Source organism: Pristiophorus japonicus, chromosome 7, assembly GCF_044704955.1.
Source record: "Pristiophorus japonicus isolate sPriJap1 chromosome 7, sPriJap1.hap1, whole genome shotgun sequence".
In the NCBI taxonomy this organism is placed as follows: domain Eukaryota; kingdom Metazoa; phylum Chordata; class Chondrichthyes; family Pristiophoridae; genus Pristiophorus; species Pristiophorus japonicus.
Window position 1 is genome coordinate 204,518,626 of NC_091983.1, and position 21,885 is coordinate 204,540,510.

The 21,885-nt window shown below is 43.9% G+C and overlaps 1 protein-coding gene across 4 annotated transcripts in view; it reads left to right on the plus strand.

The window, feature by feature from the left end:
- Positions 1-21,885, plus strand: part of babam2 (BRISC and BRCA1 A complex member 2) — a 278,819-nt gene that overhangs the window by 7,900 nt on the left and 249,034 nt on the right. For all 4 annotated transcript variants that reach the window (XM_070885724.1, XM_070885727.1, XM_070885725.1 and 1 more), the window contains exons 3-4: positions 2,858-2,934; positions 16,491-16,585. In XM_070885724.1, the coding sequence (XP_070741825.1) occupies positions 2,858-2,934; positions 16,491-16,585 (172 nt within the window). The remainder of the gene's footprint in view (positions 1-2,857; positions 2,935-16,490; positions 16,586-21,885) is intronic.

The following is a 21,885-nucleotide window of genomic DNA, read 5'->3' on the forward strand; positions in this document are numbered from 1 at the left end:
GTCGAAAAGACGTTCCGAAATCTGGAAACACCCCAACCTCAGCCGGGGCATTTCGGATTAGGGACATTGGAAAGACGTTCTGGATTTCGGAACGGCCTCGGTCCTGAGGTTTCCAGATTTCGGACGCTCTACCTGTACTTATTTTGCATGCAACTATTTCTAATTTCAAGGTAGAAAGTTGCAAAATAGTGAATTTTATGCAACTGTTGTTTCTATTCCTGTGCGGTGTCTATATCTATATTTTCCAATTGTACATTCTATGCTTAGTAGTATTGGCTACTGATACCTTGTATAAAGTTTAAAAAAAAAAGGTTTTGATATGCTTATGATTATTGTTCGCAAAGGATGTCACAGCCTTGTTAGATGCACAATACTTGCAAGTGCAACATATGTTGAATTTATTTCAATACAAATCTTGTCGCATGGTACAATATTTCCATTAGCAGAGTACAAGCTGGCCTTTATAGCTAAAACAAATGGTTTCTGTTAGTGATAAAATAGCCTAAAAATAATCAAATTCTGTGTACTTTGCAAGTGGCTATAAACACCACCAAAATTTAAATTCTTTTCAATTTGCTTATTCGTTCCTTCTTCCTTCCCAGTTGCAAGCTACCTTCTATCGCTCCTCCCCCAGTGCGCTTCTTTCTAGTTCATGGCACCAGACTTGACACTGCTACCAGCTGCAATATGATGGTAGTTACAACTCTTGTTTATTTTAAAATTCTACGTTAAATAAATTACTATGGGGTCAAGTTTTGGCCTGAGTTGCTCCTATTTTTTGGAGCAACTAGTTTAGAATGGAGTTTCTTAGAAATTGCAATTCTCAGCCTTTAGTTTGCTCCAGTTCTAGTGAGTTAGAACCGTTTCATTTTAGAACAGATTTTTTTTTCAAAGGGGGCGTGTCCGGCCACTTACGCCTGTTTTGCAAGTTTAGGCAGCAAAAACTTATTCCAAACTAACTTAGAATGGAGTAAGTGTAGATTTTTGTCCGCTCAGAAAAACCTTGCCTACACTTGGAAATCAGGCGTATGGAACGAAAGATAGGGAGGGGGGTTTACAAACATTAAACACTTCACTTTTACAAATAAAGGGCCATCATCAATAATAAATGATAAATAAATCAATAAATGAACTAATAAATCAATCTAAATAAATTTAAAAAAATTAAAAATCACTCAATAAATAATCAATTATTTCTACTCACCTACTGCAGTACCGTGGTGGTGGTGGTGATGATGATATTGATTGGAGGAGAAGATGATGATGGGGTGGGGGGGGGGGGGGAGGAGGAGAAGATGATGGGGTTGCGGGGGGGGGGGAGGAGGAGGAGAAGATGATGGGGTTGCGGGGGGGGGGGAGGAGGAGGAGAAGATGATGGGGTTGCGGGGGGGGGGGGAGGAGGAGGAGAAGATGATGGGGTTGCGGGGGGGGGGGAGGAGGAGGAGAAGATGATGGGGTTGCGGGGGGGGGGAGTAGAGGGAAGAAGATGATGGGGTGGGGGGGGTAGAGGGAAGAAGATGATGGGGTTGGGTGGGGGGGGTAGAGGGAAGAAGATGATGGGGTTGGGTGGGGGGGGTAGAGGGAAGAAGATGATGGGGTTGGGTGGGGGGGGTAGAGGGAAGAAGATGATGGGGTTGGGGGGGGGGGAAGAGGGAAGAAGATGATGGGGTTGGGGGGGGGGAAGAGGGAAGAAGATGATAGGGTTGGGGGGGGGGGAAGAGGGAAGAAGATGATGGGGTTGGGGGGGGAGGGAAGAAGATGATGGGGTTGGGGGGGGAGGGAAGAAGATGATGGGGTTGGGGGGGGAGGGAAGAAGATGATGGGGTTGGGGGGGAGGGAAGAAGATGATGGGGTTGGGGGAGGGAGGGGAAGAAGATGATGGGGTTGGGGGGGAGGGAAGAAGATAATGGGGTTGGGGAGGGGGGGGGGGAGGAGGAAAGAAGATGATGGGGTGGGGGGGGTGGAGGGGAGAAGATAATGGGGTAGGGGGGGGAGGGGAGAAGATGATGGGATTGGGGGGGGGAGGGAAGAAGATGATGATGGGATTGTGGGGGGGAGGGAAGAAGATGATGATGGGATTGTGGGGGGGGAGGGCACAAGATGATGGGATTGGGGGGGGGAGGGAAGAAGATGATGGGATTGGCCCCTATGTTTCAGCTGAGTAAGAAAATGTCCAATTTCACTGTGTTGGCTTGGCTTAGTTGGTGGCACTGTCATTTCTGAGTCAGAGGGTTGCAGCTCCAAGCACCGCTCTAGAACTTAGCTTGAGCATTGACTTAAGTTTGACATTCTGAAGAAGTATTGCATTGTTGAAGGTGCAGTCTTTAAGATGGGATTTTAACCGTCTATTTTGGTCAATGATTTTGTGAAGAGCGGGGAGTTCACCAAATATCCTGGCCAATATTCCTCCCTCAACCAATGCCTCAAAAGGAAATTAAGTGGTTATTAATCTGTTATTTGTGGCATCTTGCTTTGTGCAAAATGGATGCTGTGTTTACCTATATAAGAAAAGTCAACGTTTTTCAAAATGATTCATTGTATGTGAAATGCTATGAGATATTCCTAAGACATGTAATTGCATCTGTTTTTGCATGTGGAAGAAATGAATGACAAAATCAAAGAAACATTATTCTATCCCAGTGTTATTTTACATGGTATTGAAAGTTTACAGTTTTCCATTTTGTGTTCTAATACTAACTGAATAAAATATTTGGGTTTTGTCTAGAGAAATTCCTGTTTTGCTATTGCAATTCCAGCAATTTTCCAGATGGCTGTTTTGGTTCATACCAGCCATTGTTGCCAGCCATTGTTTTCCTTATTTTGTTGTTGAAATTGGTCTTTGTTTCTTCCTTTTCAGGTGCACATCACTAACACCTGGACCCTGTTGTGACCGGTTTAAGCTGCACATTCCGTATGCTGGAGAGACGCTAAAATGTGAGAAGTATTTTATATTCAGAAATGATTTAATGAAGTTTATCTAATTGTGGCACGATTGAAAGAAAATAATCTAGATATAAAGCTTTGGAGAACATGGAAACTTTGTTTAATTATTACCATTCATTGAATTGTTCAACATTTACAATTTCTATTTTAAGCGCTAACTATCCGAAGTGTATATGCAAACACGTTCTTTTACTAAGTGTTCTGACCCATGTGATACTGAATGAAATGTATCTGGCAACATCATGCTTTTCTTGTACCACCAGGGGAAGGGAAATTGTTTTTCCTTCCGTCAATGTGTTCTGGTAGCATCAAAACGGCTGGCTTATGATGTGTAACTTTGCATAGAATTGTGGCACATAGATTGACATTTCTTTTGAAGAACTAAGTCTTCAAAATTGCAGCCAGTATTTGATTTTAATCATTTGAATCCATGTTATCATTACAAATCAAAGCCAATTGCCAGTAATGCTTACTGACTAATCACATGGTCACCGATGGCAATTATCACTTTTCCACATGGTTTCTCGTGGATTTCTCTGGAAGTTACCTGCCCAGCTGAAACCTGTGTTTGACTGGTGACAAAACATAGGACACAAGTAAGTTTTGCTGTTGCAGTCTGCAGTCATGGAGAAATCTGTGATCCTTGTTGTCTTCTTAATCTGGTTGTTGGGAGAAACCAGTAGGACTTTTTTTTCCCTTTCTAAGTTCAAAATATAGTTGATGGGCTGTAATGACAGAGACTAGGTATTGTGCTATTATTGGTTTTCTTTTCATTGTTTTTGTTTGACTTATTTTTAAATTTATTTTTTAAAATGCTGTCTATTCTCTGCATGCTTCCTTGACAAGAAGGCAGGAAGACAGATGAACTGTTCTGGTGCCAATAATGTTCTATAACTAACCACTAGGAAATTTGTGAGAAAGGCCTTAAAGACATTGTTCTTCATTTTATTTTCCTCATTCTCTTCTGGGTGCAATTTGTATTCATGTGTAAAAATTTTTTTTAAAAGTCCCAAGCTGATTCACATAGGAAAAAATAGATATTGAGCAGCAATGGAAGAGTTGGGAAAAGTAATTGAAAGTATGATTGAACATGTGTTGTAAGAGGCTTTTAAAGAGAGGTGGCAAAGCAGAGGTTTTAATCGAGTGAGTGCCAGAGAGTTAGCTCGTGGTGGCTGAAGGCGCGCTGCCAATGATGGTGAAGTGGAGTAAATAGAGGATGTACAGGAGGCACGAGTTGGAGAACTGAAGAATGGAATATAAAGCTGGAAGAGGTTGTAGAGGTAGGATGCCATGATAACGAAGGGAATTATAGATGAGATGACAATTTTGAATTTGATTTATTCAAGGATAGGGGTTAATGGAAGTTGGCAAGGACAGGGCAAGTGGAACTTGGTGTGGAACAGAATGTGGGTAGTGGAGTCTGGACAAGTTTATGAAAGTTAGAGCTTGGGAGAGCTATCAATAAGTATATTGAAGAAGTTGAGTCAAATATGGGTAAAGGTTTTGCCAGCAGTAGCATAGATAGAATCACAGCACAGGAGCCTATTTGGTCCATTATGCTATGCTGACTCTTTGAAAGCTGTTCAATTTAGTCCCATACCCAGACTTTTTCCCCAGAGTCCTCGACAAGTTCATGTCCAATTCATTTTTGAAAGTTCCTATGGAATCTGCTTGCACCACTCTTTCAGGTAGTGCAATCCAGATCTTAACCCCCTGTGGAGGAAAAAAAAATCTCCTCATTTCTCCTAGTTCTTTCGGCAATTATTTTAAATCTATGACCTCTGGTTACTGACCCACTTGCCAGAGGAAATCGTTTCTCCCTACTGTTTTTTAAAATCCGTCACAATTTTGAATGCCTCTATTCTGATTATCCTTGACCTTCTCTGCTCTAAGGAGAACAAACTCAGCTTCTCCAATCTATTGACATTACTGATGTCCCTCATTCCTGGTATTATCCTGGTAAATTTCCCCTGTACCCCCTCCAAGCCCTTGACATTCTTCCTAAAGATAACTTTGAGACAGGGGGGGGGAAATAATTTTATATTGAATATAAACAGTGCTTCCAATTTCCTGTTACAGTAACTAGTTCAGTGCATCAAAATCAGAACAATTGGCAGTATTGTAGTAGTCACAGAAATACATAAGTTACTGTGTAAAACAGGCCAACCAGACAATTTTGACATTTATCCTTCATACGAGCAAATAGTCCAAATCGCATTTACTCACCCTGTTCCTTTTTGTCTTCAAACCCTTTACCTTCATTCACCTATTCAGTCTATTCTTGTGTTAATATAGTTTCTGCAACAACCACTAACCCTGGAAGTCAATTCCACAGCCTCACAACTCTTAGTGTGAATAAGTTTCTCCTACCTTCATATCTTAAAGCTACATTGTCTGTTTTTGAAGTCATGATAGATTAAAATCTATCTAAGCCATAAATTTTCTTTTTTGAGCATGAATATTCTTGTTTGTTTCCGCCCTGAACAGAAACTGTGATAATCTAATGTGTCAACCAATATATTTTACAATAAATGTTGGTGGCTCAAGAAATATATTAATATGGTGGTAATTGTAAGTTTTGAGCATAGCTGAAGCTGGGTTGGTAGCTGGACAATGAACTTGCAGATAGGACAGCTGAAGTTAGATTTATAACATAAGCTCACTTGAGCATAGTGAGCTGGCATTAACTATTTCTATTCATGGACTTTTTAACGAGCAATTATGTTTTTACTTTTTTGCCTGGTGTCCATAAAATAACAAATGTTGCATAGTGTTTGTATTTAATGAAAGACTCTTTCTTTTCCTTTCCTCTCTTCCTCTCCTTAATCCCAAACTTGTGGACAGGAAAAATGCTTACACTCAGGCAATCTGATAGTGCTGCTCAGGGATGTACAAGAATGTTGTCCATTGAAGATACTTGCTGCCATCCACCTTTTTTTTGACAATGTGATGGTCTGAGCTACAAGCCAATTCTACTTTTTTTTTTAATGATGGGCAGAGGCAGTTGTGACACACCTCTCCTTCACTTGCACAATAAAACAGTAAGAAATGGATGCTTGTTGGCATCCGTGATTCTTCACAGCGAGTTATTGTTTTCAGTAGTACTGTGAAGTGCCAAACTGAATCGAGGACTTTCTTATCACATTCTTAGGAGCTCACCAGATATTTCTTTATCAAGACGAGTTTCCCAGACAAATGGGAACAGTTTGAGAGCAAATGGTTTTGGGCCTTATCCTGCAACTGCATAACTGATAACAAAGCACGATTGGCAAAGAATAGATCAACAATTCATCTTCTCAACTGTGGACTGATATTAGCCAGCAAGGAAGATCCAAAGAGAGTGATGAAATATTTTCAATTTAAAGAGAGGTTTAAAAAAAAAAATTGATAAAATGCAAAAAAAGTAAAGTTTAAAGATTGAGCATAGCTGTTGAGCCACAGCATTTATTGTCACAATTTTCTTCTGACACAAAGGATGAATTTATTTTCATCATAAAAAAAACAGAATACCTCTTTTTTGGCGATCAGTGAAATCATGGGAACACTGTTTTCAAATGTGCTATTTATAAGAATACAGGTACTCTCTTTTCTTAGGCAGTCCCTCGTATCGAGGATGACTTGCTTCCACGCCAAAAAAGGATGAGTTTGCAGGTGTTTCAGTGAAGGACCTAATATTCCAGGTCTCGAACTACATGTTGAAGGGTGGAAGAGTCCTGTGCATGGATTTTTTTAACACGTGGTGACCGTTGCAAATGGGCTTGACAGAGCTCGGTCTTAGTCCAGTGGCAAGGGTTAACCAAGACAACTAGAAACCAATATGCACACATCGCAGTGTGGGCTGGCCTGTGCTGTCCCCGGACCCTCGGCTCTCCTGGGCCCTGATCACGTCGCTCTACTAAGAATAAGTAGGTTGTTATTCTTATGTTTTATGTTAAGAGGATTTTCACCTCCAGTATGATAGTTAGGAGAGTAAATAGTTGAAGTAAAATTTGACTCCGGTTGATATTCTGATGCAGTTGTGGAATGTATTCAATAAAGAAAATCATACAGGAATAGAAGCTGAGGTTAGTGGACATTAAACATTGTTGATGCTTCTTTCAGGAAAAGAGCAGCTGTTGTCGTGTGTGTATGTTGTTATTTGCATTCATTTAATTGACTGATTCAGTGGTTCAATTACCTCTTTAATTTTGCCTCACATTGACATCTCAGTAAACAGTGGATTAACAGGATAGTGATACTCGTAATGTAGTATAGAGGGCACGTGATCCGCCTTTCACTCTCCTGTGCATTTTAGTTCTTTGTATCTTTGGGCCTATAGCTACAGTCCTCCAGTTCTGTGATTTTGCTGGAGCCAAGGGATTGTGGCCTGTTTTTTAAAAAAAAATTATACAAGGCTGCTATGCATTGGGATATTGTGTATGAAATAGCGATGCAAGTAGATTTCAAAGTTAATTTATAGAAAACATGTGTAAGATATCTTTTGCAAAGCAACTTGAAGTGCATATGTACTATTCAATATTTTCAAATTTGCAGAAATTTATAATCCAAGCAAGTTTTAAAACTTTGGTGACAATCATACTGATTTGGTGCTTTTCATTCATGTGTTTTGGCACTTGTAACGTGAGTCATGTGCATGTGTTTTCATTATGTGGTTATTGCTTTAGATCGGGTCTAAACAGAGTAAATTGCAATACAGACTTTTTTTTTAAATTAACTACACTGTTACTTTGGGGGGTAGAACATATTGTTAAATAACAATTCATATGAGGATACAATGCTCTTCCCAAAGGTGTGGTCCATTCCAGGTGTGGCGCTCTTCAATTTTGAAATGTGCAAAGCATGTACTTTATTGTATACAATATTTAATGGGTGTACCCTACCAAGTAACATTTTGATTATGCAGTAGGCTGCATTCTATCTGGTCTGACACTTAAATATATATTACAGTCTCCAATGTGTTTTTTCTTTAATTAATAAAAAGGTTTTCAGAAATTCTGACAAAATTGTATGAAATGGTTAATATCTTGTGAGCAGAACAGTCATAAAATTGTAGCAGAATGTAAACACACTACATAACATTTTACAATTATATGTGTGCCTGTCATTCCTACAACCCCATGTTTGAATCTCTCCAATGAGCTTTACACCCCTACCACAGCACTGAAAAGACTAACCAAAGTCACAAATGGCACCATCTGCAATTATGACTGTATGACCCTCTGCACACCATCCTCCTCCAACACTTCTTTGTTGTCTAGCTCAATGGGATTGCCCTCACTGTTTCACTCCAATCTATCTGATGGTAGCTAGAGCATCTCCAGGAATGGCTCCTCTTTTTGCCCCATGCCATTATTTCGAGTCCCCAATGGATCTTTCATTGGCCCCATCCTCTTCCTTGTCTACATCCTGCCACTACCCCTTGGCACTATCATTTACAGATATAGGGTCAGCTTCCACATATATGCGAATGACACCAAGCTCTACCTCTCTCATCACTCCAAGTCCTCCACTGACTTTGTTTATCAGCATGCTTTTCCGACATTCAATCTTGGATGAGCCACAATTTTTTCCAGTTAAACATTAGGAAGACCGAAAATATCACCACCCACGCCGTCCGCTCAGCCATTGTCCCCAGCTGTACCAGAGTGTTTGCAATCTATGTCCTATTCGATCCCGAGTTGAGAATACAAGCCCCTATTCTCTCTGTCACAAAGACTGGCTGCTTGCACCTCTAACATAAATATGCCCCTGACCTCAGCCCCTCTGCTGCTGAAATCCTCATCGATGCCATTGTTACTTCCAGACTATATTGACTCCTGGTCCCCCAAAACCTCCAATTTAAAATTTTCATCCTCATATTTAAATCCCTTCATTGCTTTGCTTCTCTCTATTTATAACCTCCACTCCTACAACCCACGTCTCTGAATTCTCCATTCCTCTGACTCTGGCCTCCTGTGCTTACTCCTCCTTCTGTGCCTTCGGTCATCTAGGCCCCAGGGTCTGGAATTCCTTTCTTAAACTCTTCCGACTCTCCACCTTTTAAGACCCTCCTTAAAACCAAGCTTTTGATCGTCCTTCCTAATATCTCCTTTGGCTTGGTGTCCATATTTTTGAATATGCCTCTGAAGTACCATGGAGCACTTTTCTATATTAAAAGCACCACTTAAATGCAACTTGCTGTATATAGGGCTGGATTTTTGGCTTTTTGCAATTTCGGGTGCAAATCGTGGCAAAATCGCAAATTTAGTGCCGGGTTCGCGTTAGCGTCAGAGCGTGCAACTTTCGCCAAATAAAAGTTCACAAGGAGCATTAGTGCTAACTCTGGTGTTGCACCACAGAATTTGTGCTCCGGAGCTGAAAGTTCCGGCGCTAAAAAAAATTGGCCGTTCTGCACATGCGCAAATTATTTTCTTTTTTTTTTTCTTCCTGCGTTTCTGGTCTGCTGTCCGATCGCAAATGTAAATGCAGGGCGCGGTCGCACGCGTGCGCAGTACACCCGGGGCTGAATCGGCCATTTAAAAATTGGATTCTGATCATGGAGATGGAGGAGGATTGTAGACAGTGTGCCAGGCGATTCAGCCAAGAGGCTAACAAAGCTCTAGTGGAGACTGTGGAGAGAACAAGGCAGGAGTTACATTGGGAGAGAAAATCTAGACTCCTGCCATCCATTTTTAATTGCATATGGAGGGAAATCGCTGAGGAGGTCTCTGCCTCAGACGCAGTGGTTAGGAGTGGGAAACAGTGCCGAAAGAAGTTCAATGTTCTTTCGAGGGTCGTTAGTGAGTACAATTTTTATTCATGCACTCCTTCATTACTGCAGTTATAAATCTGACACTATTTGTTCTCATGCTTTTGGTGTCTGTCAGCAGTTTGTGGGTGTTCTCATGCTGTAGCTGTCTCTCAGCACTCTGGGTTGCCTCCTAAAATGCATGACACATGGTTGGGCTTAATTTGGCACTCTGTTGGCCATGAATGATCTTTACATATTAAGATTGCTTTCTGACTCTGCACTTCGATGTCCTCCTGATGAACCACGTGCAACTTCCAAGGCCATTAAACAGAGGACTGCATTGCATTCAGACAGTATGGTACAAGTGTTTTGGACTCTCTGGTAACCATTCTCATTTTCATCATTGCAGGCAAAGAAGTCTCACAATCGGCGCGAGCAGGTAAGGACAGGCGGCGGTCTGCCTCAGACCCTGCCACATACCGACCTCGAGTGGCAGGCCTCATCGGCGTCTCGGGTTGGGCAACTGCCACTGGGGGCGCTGACCCCTGCTTGGAAACTGAGGTTAAGTTCTGCACACTCCCTGGGCTAGGTTGGGGCAATGCCATGCAGTGACTATGGACTAGATATAATGGAGTCGTGGCAGTCCTTCAAATGAGCCTGTGCTATGTGACCTTCCTCATGTCACCCTGCACCCTCCCCTGCTGCCAACCACTCACCTGTTGCTTTCTACTTCCAGATGACCAGTCACAGGTGCAGCATTCCTCAAGGGACTAGACACAGCCGCAACATCCCTCAAATCAACCCTCCACGTCAGGCCATCGTGTGGTGGAGGAGGAGGAGGAGGAAGAGGACGAGTTCCGAGATCAGCCGAGTCCGGGGCAGATGCAATCTACCCCTCTTTTACCACCGCCACTCACCTCGTTTGAGGAGGATGATCTAACTTTCTCGGGGTTTGGCAACTCTGAGGCTCCTGGGACTAGTGGCGTGCAGCAACGCAGTCCTGGGGTCCAATCCCATATGCCATCACTCCAGAGGGCGAGTCGGCGAAGTCGGTCTGCAGACGTGGAACTGGACATGGTGGGACTGTTCAGGGAGAGCATCCACCTCCCCATTAGCTCCTTGATGTCTTGGGTACGAGTCCCGCAACCATCGAGAATCTCACTGCGATCATTACAGAGGTAGGGTCACACATTATCGGTGTGAGCCGTGAAACCTGCAAGACCCACATGAGGCTGGTGGCCTACATCAGTGACGCTGGAGTCCTGGAGAATGTGGCGCGAAACCTTGCCGAATATGGTGCATCACAGGCACAAGCTCTGCCTCAACATGGGCAGGTGATGGAGTCCATAAACCCTTCCACCATATTCTCTGCGTTCCCTACTGTCCCATCCAGACCCACACCACCTGTGACTGTCGACGCTGATGCAGAGGCTTGCCAGTCAGAAGCCGGGCTGGTACAATGTGTCCCCAGGCGGCATCTCCAATGTGTCTCTTCCTTCTGCCCCTCTCTCTTTCCCCCCCCCCCCCCGGCCCACACACACACACACACACACACACACACACACCAGCGCTGTGACAATATTGCTGCACGCCATCTTGATGCCACTTGGGTTAGGAGCAGCAGGCAAGGGAGGGGGATAAGGATAAGGGGAGGAAAAGCGGTAGTGAAAGATAGTGGGGCAGGGGTTGCTGCATTATGTTCTACATTCTGTTTATAATGTTGAATAACCACACTGCTGGATGCAGATAATTTGTTATTTTAATAAAGTAAGTTCACAAAGTTATAAAAGTTTACGATGTTTCATAAATTCTTTTGTTCATCTTAACCATTCCTGTGCAGTGTCTCATTTGCAGAATAAGAGGGGCAATAGTCAACGTGGTGAGATAGCGTGGCCAGGCAACGGTCAAACGTGCCGTTCTTTCTTCAAGTAAAGCATTCAATTATGAGCTGCTGACGTATAATGCAATTTCCATGATGCCTCCCCTGTGGTTCTGGTGGGGGTGGTGGCATGGGTTCCTCGCCAGGCTCCTCTTCCTCTTTTCCCCTTCCCCGCCCCCTCCCCCCTCTCTCCTAAAATAATCCTGCAATCTCCATTGGCAAATTCTGTCCCCTCATGATGGCTAAGTTGTGTAGCATGGAGCACACCACAATGAACTCTGGGACCAGCTGAGGGGAGTATTGCAGGCGGCCTCTTGAGTGGTCCAGGCATCGGAAGCGCTGCTTGAGCACTCCAATTGTCTGTTCGACGGATGTTGCGTGTGGTTGCATGGCTCTCATTATAGCGATGCTTGACTTCTGTCTGAGGGTTCTGGAGAAGGGTCATGAGCCAGGTGGCGAGGCCATAACCTTTGTCCCCGAGCATCCAGCTCTGGCCTTGTGTTTGACGCTGGAACATGAATGAGATACTGCTATCACGCAGATGAAAGCATCATGGATGCACCCTGGATATTGGGCATTGACTGCCATGATGCGCTGAGTATGGTCGCACGCTATCTGTACGTTCATGGAGTGGAATCCCTTTTGGTTTCAGGAATCCTAAAGGTGCTTGCAGGACGATGTGCGTACGGTCAAGGGCACCCTGAACCTTGGGGAAGCCAGCAAATCATCCAAAACCGACAGCCCTCTCATTTTGGTTCTTCTTGGTCATTGGGAAGTTTATGAAGTCCATCTTGCATGCGTACAGTGCAGTAGTCACCTGGCGAATGCAGCAATGTGTAGCGTGCTGTGAGATGGAGCACATGTCGACCAACTCCTTTGGACGAGCCACATTGTTTGCATACCTGACACAAGACTCCCAAAGCAAGCACTCTACTCAGAACTCCTACGCGGCAAGCGAGCCCCAGGTGGTCAGAAGAAACATTTCAAGGACACCCTCAAAGCGTCCTTGATAAAATGCAACATCCCCACCGACAGTTGGGAGTCCCTGGCCAAAGACCACCCTAAGTGGAGGAAGAGCATCTGGGAGGGCGCTGAGCATCTCAAGTCTCGTCACCGAGAGCATGCAGAAAGCAAGCACAGGCTCCGGAAAACCAGACTCCCCACCTACCCTTTCCTTCAATAACTGTCTGTCCCACCTGTGACAGAGACTGTAATTCCTGTATTGGACTGGTCAGTCACCTAAAAGCACCGTTTTAGAATGAAAGCAAGGGACTGCCTATGATGATGTCCCCGTTGATGCCTGAAAGGAGCTGGAGGCATAGAAGGCAAGTGCCACACGCCCTTTCACCTCGACGGACAGTGCAGTCCTGTTGCTGCTGGTAGGCTGTACATCTGCCTGTATGAGTTGGCATATCTCTGTCAGCACTTCTTTTCGGAAGCGCAGCCTTCTAATGCACTATGCCTCAGAGAACTGCAGGTATGAGCGATGTTCCCTATAAACTCGTGGGGGGGTAAGGCCTCCTCCTCATACGTCTGCGACCTCTTCGATTATGTTGAAAATGATCATCAATAAGTCTTCCAGCTCGACTCTATAAATATAGCAGCCTGGATTAATGGCTGACATAGAATGGCTCATATCTTTTAAAATGTCTTTTAAAACAAACTATAAACTCAAATAAACCACAATTTAAAGTATGCAGTAACGCAGCGTTCTTCTCCCAATGCTTTTAATCACTCAGAACTCCGACTTTCTCCTCCGTTTTCAAGATGGTGCCATTAGCACCTGGTGTGCCCTGGGTCTGACTGCTTTTTGCTGGCGGGCTCCCAGCAGACGCTAAATCGGGCAATATGCTCAAAAGTTCTGCCCGGGGCGCTAGCGCAGCGATGCACGATGATTTACGTCATTCTAACGGTTAAAACAGCCGGTGGGTGCTAAGTTTTAGCGCTGCTGCAAAACCGTTGGCAAAAATTCTGCCCGAGCGCAAAATCTTGTGCGCCTTGTTTCACGGCAAAAAAAATCTTTTTTGTGCCCCGCCCAGGCGCTAAATGGGGCGACAATCAGCCGAAAATCCAGCCTATAGTGTGTTCTGAAAATTGTTGCATTCACAGTTCTGAATGAAAACTATCTCTTTGGTGTTTTTAAAAACTTCCATTTTGTACAGTTGTTGCCCTTTTTTTTTCTGACAAGTAACTTAATTGTGAACTGTATCAAACCATCAGGATAGACATCGGTAATACACAAGCAGTATTCACGTGATATTTATCTTTGGGAGCTCAAAAGTCCATTTCAATTTGTTTGCAATATGGTCAGTTCTTAGTTTCTAATTGAAAGTCACGTGACCATTTCACAGCATTCAATAATTCTTCTTTTCCTTTAATTTCAAGGGTGTTTGAAATGACGTGATGCATTTAGTCCTATATGACTGCTGAGAATTGTTTCTGTTGCAAATACATTTTTGTTACTGCACATGATTTAATTGTAAGCCAGTTGCAGTGAAGAATTGATTTTATATGATAAAGTTGTTGGTATACAACAGCGTTTCCGTGTGAATTTTTCCATTGGCTACTCTGATTCTGCCAGTGGACTGGGAAGTGGCCAAAATTTCACGGGTAACTTTTTTAATCTCGGCAAGAGATGTGAACCCTTTGGATAGCTTCTGCAATGTAGTTTGTACTGCAACTTGCTCTGGAGTACATGCATACACAGCATGTACTGTAGTAAGAGTTGTTTTTGGCAAGGAACTTTACATTTTGTTCTTGTATTTTATTTGGCACATTTTATTTTGCTGCAGTATGAGCAGTTGAGGATTTCCTGTATGTTAAAATATGTTCTCTTTCCCAAGTATTATACTACAGAAAGGGAAGTAAATCATGGCTATAATTGCTATGAAAAGGTAGTTTAACTATATAGTTAACTTTCTTGCTTTTTAAGGTGAAGGATGCAGGGAAAATGTTGCAGGAAGGAAATGGGTTGTAGGGAGCATTGGCGAGTGGGGGATCTGCCAGAACTGGTGATGGGGTTGCAGGACCATTGGGAGGGGCAGGAGTGATGTTTGAGCACTGGAAAAGGTCTATCAGAGTCTGAAAGTAATTGGAGAAATGTGTTGTGGTATGATAACACTGTGGAATCTTGGAATGTGGTGCAGAGGTCCTGGGGTGAGGGGACACTGGGAAGACAATGCTGAGCGAACCATGGTAGTAGAGTGAATCTGGTCTGTGACAGCACTGGGATTGCAGTTGTGGGAATTTGGATGGGAAGGAGATGGAAAAGAGAGCACGGGTGGAGAAGGGAGGGTGCAAGAGAGAAAGAGAAAAAGGAGTAGGGAGGAATGGAATGGAAATACAGGGGATGAGGAAGATGAGCAGTTGTAGGGGAAGGAGCAAATTGTGGAGGAAAGAAGGGGGAAGGAAAGGGAGACAAAGTGTGACACAAATGTGGCAATATGAAGTCAAATGGTGCAGATAGAAAATTACAGCTGTAAGATATTAAGATCGAGAAAGATAACTTTGCAAACACGCTAAATATTTTAAAGAACTTGAGACTGATTTGCCAGTCACGGTCGAGATCACAACTGTAGGTTTTCTTTTGGCATGAGTCACCATAGGATGTGGAATGGGGGAACCATCGTGCTTAGAACAGAAGCAGTGATAGGCAGCAAGGAGAGAAAGGCATCAGGTAGGGAAAGGCAAGGACAGAGGCTTACACCAGAGCTATTGTCGTGTGAGTGTATGTGTGTGTGACTGAGCAAGGGGATATCTGGGCTGGGAGTGCGACAGAGAGATCATTGGTGTGTGTGGGGGAAGGGGGGGATGGATTGCGGGGTCAGGCCAGCAATTGCGGGAGTCGCCAGCGAGGAAGGACTTCCCGGTGGCCGGGAATGGTTCTGGATAAAGGAGGCTCAACCTGTGTGTAAATATGAGTGAATCTATAAATTATATTCGTGCATGTTATATCAACTAGATATGACGAGAGAAAATTTCTAACTTGCACTTCAAAAAAGGTTTTAGAAATAGCGATGGAAAGCACTGATATGCAAGATTAAGAAAAAACTCCCCCTGACAACAGAAAAAACAATTGACACAGGTGGCAGAATATCTGTAGTCTTTGGCTGACCATGGCAACCACATTTTTAAAGAAATTAGTAAGAAATCCAGGCATTTCATCCTGGGATCGCAATGGCAGCCTGCAACTTACTTAAATTTTCCATTGTATCTTCACTTAACACCAATTAGACCAATTTAAAGCAGGGCAGATTCACTTTAGCAACAAATCAATACATGACATACCCACCATGTCCTTGTAAAACATTGCATCATTTGACTTACCACAGGAAATCTGCTAGTATAACTATATTAAAAAATCTTTCAGAAGAACTGTAATTTCTATAGGTCGCATATCACTTTCTTGGCTTGGCAAATTTATCTCACCAGCAGCTGAGCCATACAAATCGGGACGGTCCACAGTTCAATCCCCAGTTTGGGATGAGTTATGATGATCTCAGCTGACAGCAGGGCAGCCATAGTTGGTTCCGTGCCCATGGGGCAGGGAGCAGAAAATTGGCCATGGTTCCCACTCCTGCTATAGGCTGTACATGTGAGCACTGCATTAAATTTGGCTTTGGCCCCAAGGTTGACTAGTTTGTAATACTGTCGAGGCTCACAAATTAATAAAGGTGACATGGGCGAGTTGCCCAAGGGCAGTTGATGTGGAATTGTGCCCTAGCAAGGAGTCAACACCTTGGAGAGAAGAGAAAACTGACAAGGAAGGAAGAAATAAATAATTCTTACTAATTTTAGCCAATCTAACAAATCATGTTTTGCTTTATTCAAGCTGGAAACATTAATCAGAGTTAAGTGCAAATTATCTTTGTGCTATGATTTAGCAAAGATTATCTTTGCTTCAATCATGAATAATATGTGGCTTTTGTTTTTTTTAAGGGGACATTATTTTCAACTGTCATTACCCAGACCTACCTCCAGATTTCATCTTTGGAGAAGATGTTGATTTTCTGCCTGAACCCACAACGCTTCATGTGAGTTTGATTTAGAATTATAATGATCCGATGCTTGCTTACAGCGTAATAGATTTGAAATATGGCCTCTCAATGAGCTGACATCAGCAGGATCTTGAGGCTGTGATGTGATCCTTGTTTGAAATTATGCCAGTATTTATTAAACCTATTACTCAGTTAATAGATTACAATTTAAAGCTGTATGAACCCTGAATTTCTGATTCAAAATTATCTTCATGGTTGAAAAAGGATGTTTTAGAAGAGCTGTCCCTAATAGTCCTATGCATATGTTATTACTGTTCTCTGTTCTGCACACCAAAAGGGTTTGGGGAAGAGCTGCATTAAATTTGGCTTGCAGCTTGACTTTTTCATTGAGTCAATGCATAGCCTTATTTGAAAGGTTCAGCTATTTTTTTTGTTTCCTATGTAGTTATCATTTCAAAGTAAATCTATGACAGTCATTGAGTTGTGGCCTTTGGTTGAAAGGTGTTCAGTAGAGTAGAGTTAAACTGATGCAAAGTTAACCTACTGACTGGAAAAACCAGCTAGACATCTTTACCAGCGGTGCCTGCTGAACACGTTTTAGTTTTTGTGTTTTCTTTATTCTGAGAACATGGGTGGTGCTGATGAGGCCACATTTATTGCCTACTGCAAGTTGCCCTAAAGTTTGTGGTTGGCCGCCTTGAATGGCTGCAGTAATTGTGCTGATGGTGCATCCACAGTGGTGTTAGGTAGAGAATTTCATGGTATTGACCTAGCAAGGATGAAGGAATCATGATAAAGTTCTGCGGCTGGATGGTGTGCAACTTTGAGGGGAACTTGGAGACGATGTTGTTGGAATAGAGGTTGCAGTGGAGGTAGATGTTGTCGAAGTACCCTTTTTGAGTTGCTGCAATGCATCCTCCAAATGTCAATGATAGGGTAGATATTGAACCTGATGATGGATGCGAACTGCTCTGCGTTGAACTGCTCTCCCCTGGGCTTCCCCCCCCCTCTCTGTCTTTCTCTCCCTCTCCCTCTCCCTCTCCCTCTCTCCCTCTCTCGGCCCAAGTTTCGGCCTCCGTTGCTCCTGATTTTTTTGGAGCAACTGGTGTAGAACGGAGTATCTTAGAAATTCAAATTCTCGGCATTTAGTTTGCTCCAGTTCTAGTCAGTTAGAACAGTTTCACTTTGGAACAGAATTTTTTTTTCAGAAGGGGGCATGTCCGGCCACTTACGCCTGTTTTCAAAGTTTCTGCAGTGAAAACTTACTCCAAACTAACTTAGAATGGAGTAAGTGAAGATTTTTGTACGCTCGAAAAAACCTTGTCTACACTTTAGAAAGTCAGGCGTAGGTTACAAATCAGGCGTAGGGAATGGGGGGAGGGGGGTTTAAAGGGAAGTTTACAAACATTAAACACTTCAGTTTTACAAATAAAGAGCCATCATCAATAATAAATGATAAAAATATCAATAAATCAACCAATAAACCAATCAAAAAAAATTAATAAATATTTTTTTTTTTTAAATTAAGAAATAAAACATTTTCTACTTACCGACTGCAGCACCGGGAGCCCTCCAGCAGCATGCTGGGATTGCCCCCCCCCCCCCCTGCCCAGTGTGTCTCTGTCAGTGTCTCTATCTCTCTGTCTGTGTGTCTCTCTCACTCTCTGTCAGTGTCTGTGTTTCTGACAGCGAGGGATGGAGGGGTGGGGAAGAGGGGGAGGGGGGGTGACAAGACGAGAGAGAGAGAGAGAGAGAGAAGAGAGAGACTGACGAACGGGTCGAGGGACCTCAGACCCGCCGGACCGACAGGTTGGCGGGGCGGAGGCCGGGTCGGTGTGGGGGTGGTGGGAGCGGGAGTCCAGTCCGGTCCGTAGGAAGCAGGAGCTGGACGTGGGAGGAGCCTTATGCACGCAGCCCCAGTGAGGCCATTGGGCCAGGGCGAGGGGCTGCGTACCTCGGGCCCCTCCCACACAGTTTTGGGCGCCTGGAGCTACTGCACTTGCGCGGCCACTGTAGCGCGCATGTGCAGAGGTCCCGGCACTGTTTTCAGCGCAGGGACCTAGCTCCGCCCCCTACAGCTCCTGCTGCGCCGCGCAGAGGACCAGCAGGGAGCCGGAGAATCTGGAAGTTTTTTTCAGATGCATTTTGTGGCGTGAAAAACGGGCGTCCAGGTCGGGGCTGCGCCATTCTAGGCGCGGCCCAAAACTTGGGCCCTCTATCTCTCACTCTCTCCCTCTCTCTCTCTCCCTCTCTCTCTCTCTCCCTCCCTCTCTCTCTCTCCCCCGTTTTCGCTCTGTTTCCCACATTACAACAGAGACTATCTCCAAAAATACTTCATTAGCATTCAAGTGCTTTGCGGCATCCGGTGGTCGGGAAAGGTGTTGTATAAATGCAAGTCTTTCTTCCTTTATCTTATTCTGGTACAGGCAGAGTAGTTCTCTGAGGACTTTTGATGAGGCAAATGGGGAAAAACTATTTCTGCTTGTCAGTGAGTCAATAATTAGTGGACATAAAATTAAGATAATCAAAAAATGAAGGAGGAGGTTCGGCGACTGCTTTTTGATGCAAAATGTTGTTAGAAAGTAGGATGCCTGATGCAGACTCAATGAGCTGAATCGTCTGATATCTTGCCCAGTGAGATTTGATGGTTATCCAGTTGGCAGCTGTTCCAACAAAGGTGAAAGGTCATGGTCACATATAGTGAAGGCATATAATCTACAATTGGGTCCTTGGTGAAAGCTGGAAAAGATACGCATACTCTTATACTATATATTTTGATCCAGATTTAGTAGTCAGCTAAGATATTTTTATACTTTCTATTGGTATGTAGTTGGGTGGGAGAGCAAGGCAAGTGTCAACTCTCTTTTCCCCTCCCCCCCCCCCCCTCCCAGACCTCCAAATAACTGAGTCTCGGATGTTTGTAAATTCCGGGCCTTATCTGCAAAACCGTAGTCGGTTGCCTGCTTGAAATGGGTGGGAAAAGACAGCTAGCTGGCAGACTGGAGCGAAATGTTGGGTGGCAAGAAGCAGCCAGATAGGACCAAAGGAGGGGGTTTCAGGAGAGTCCAGTGTTTGGGAACGGGGGAGCCTGTGGCAGGGCCTGCTCCTCCTGGTTCCACAAAAAAAGTTTTTACAAAAAAACTTGTTTCTAAACTTAACCATTTGGACCCCTTCTGGGTCTGGTTTTTCACCAGCACTTGGGTCCTCAAGCCCCGATCTGTAGAAGGCTGGCGTCCTTGCAGCTTGCTCAGAGAAGCATGTTACTTGATTTTGTCAATCAAGGCTACATCTCGCTAACTCGAGGGTTGTGACTACTGTTTGGAAACAAAAAGTGGCTTTTTGAATTGAGAAATGAAATGCATTTCTTAATATCATCATCATCATCATCATAGGCAACCCCTCGAAGTGAGGATAACTTCCTTCCCCACCAAAAAGGGATGAGTTCACAGGTGTTTCAATGAAGGACCTAATATTCCAGATCCCGAACTACATCTTGAAGGGTGGAAGATGCCTGCGCGTGGATTTTTTTAGCGTGTGGCCATTGCACACCAGCCACCACATGGGCTTGACAGAGCCAGGTGTTGGTCCAGTGGCAAGGATTACCCAAGACCAGCTCTGCTGCACAGACTGAGCGCGCACACATATCACAGTGTGCACTGGCTCATGTTGTCCCAGGGCCCTCGCCTCTTCTGAGCCCCAAACTCCAGTCTCTCCTGGGCCCCGGTCACTTAACTCCAGTCTCTCCTGGGCCCCGGTCACTTCCCTCTACAAACTCTTGCCGCTCCTTCGCCCCTCCTGCTGTGCCTGCCGGCACGGCAATCAGCGACCTGACTTCGCAGCCGTCGCCCTACTGCAGCAGCACGCGCTGCTTCCTGAAGTGGTATGCCGCCGCACACTGTTGCCTGGAATGGCCCTGGCCTGCTGATGGTCTTGTAGGCCGGAACTGTGCCGATTTCCGGGCCGCCGCACATTGCTCCTTAATATATAGCTATAAGGAAAAATATTTCAGATTACCTAAACCACTAGTCGGTAGCACACATTTTCTGGCTGATACCAAAGTCTCTTATAAGTTACATTCTTGTTTCACATTAATTTATCTAGGTGTCTTCTATATCCTGTGTGTAGAAAAGTGACAAATATATAAACTAACTTATCTCAGACATTTTGTACTGAACTTCCGTGGAACAAATTAGCATTTTTTGAGATACATAAAAACATTTTACAGATGATAATTGAGTATAGAATGGGATCATTTGACATCACTTTCCAAACTGCATCATTGGCCCAGGAAATTGCTGCGGTGGCGAGTTGATAATTGAACTATTTACCTCGCCGTTCAGATCTCCCTGTATTTGCACCACAAATTGCTGGAACATCGAAGTGATAAATGGCGCAGCGATGTCATAACGCATCTGGGATCTCGTGAACATCGTGCCCAATAGTCTGTCTCCTTAATCAGTGAAAGAAACAGAGCAAACAACGGAGAAGGAAATGGGTGAACTAGTCAAATTAGATATAGAAATAGAAATAAAAGTGAGAGAGAGAGAGAGAGAGAGAAAAAAGAAAGGTCGGAAAGGAAAAGGGGAAAAAAATTAAAAGAATAAGCAAAAGAGGATGACATTGTAACCCAATTGTGTTTGAGAATTGTTGTATTGGTCCTTGAAAAGTTAATGGCAAGCTAACTGTAAAATGTACAAATATTCTTAAAAGTATAGAACCAGCAGCCCTGTCCAACATGATCAGGAAGAGTAGAACTGCTCCCATCGGAACATAGGAATTGCTAAACAAACAAAGACCATCTAATTTGCCTTCTGCTATCCCGGTAGTTGTATGATGCAATAGTAATGGAGTTGTTGACTAATCATATCAATTAGTTGACAACAGACTCGGAAGTGACACGAGGAAAATTCCAGTAGTGGAGAGCTTGATTCAAAGTCACTTTTTTTACTCCCAAGCATGCTACACTTAAAATATGTTTTGTCTCAAATTGCTCAATTACTTACTGTACAGGTGCAGTGTCCCACATCCGGGGACCGAGGCCGTTCCGGATTTTGCGATTTTCCTACACAATAGGTAACCTTTGGCATTGTTGCTAAATTAAGTTAATTTAAAGGTTAAGTCATGGCAGGAGACCCCAGACCTTTGTCATGCTCCTCCTGTGCTACATGGGAAATTAGGGACGCTTCCAGTGTCCCTGACTACTATACGTGTAGGAAGTGTCTCCAGCTGCAGCTCCTGACAGACCGCATTGCTGCACTGGAGCTGCGCATGGATTCACTCTGGAGCATCCGCGATGCTGAGGATGTCGTGAATAGCGCGTTTAGTGAGTTAGCCAC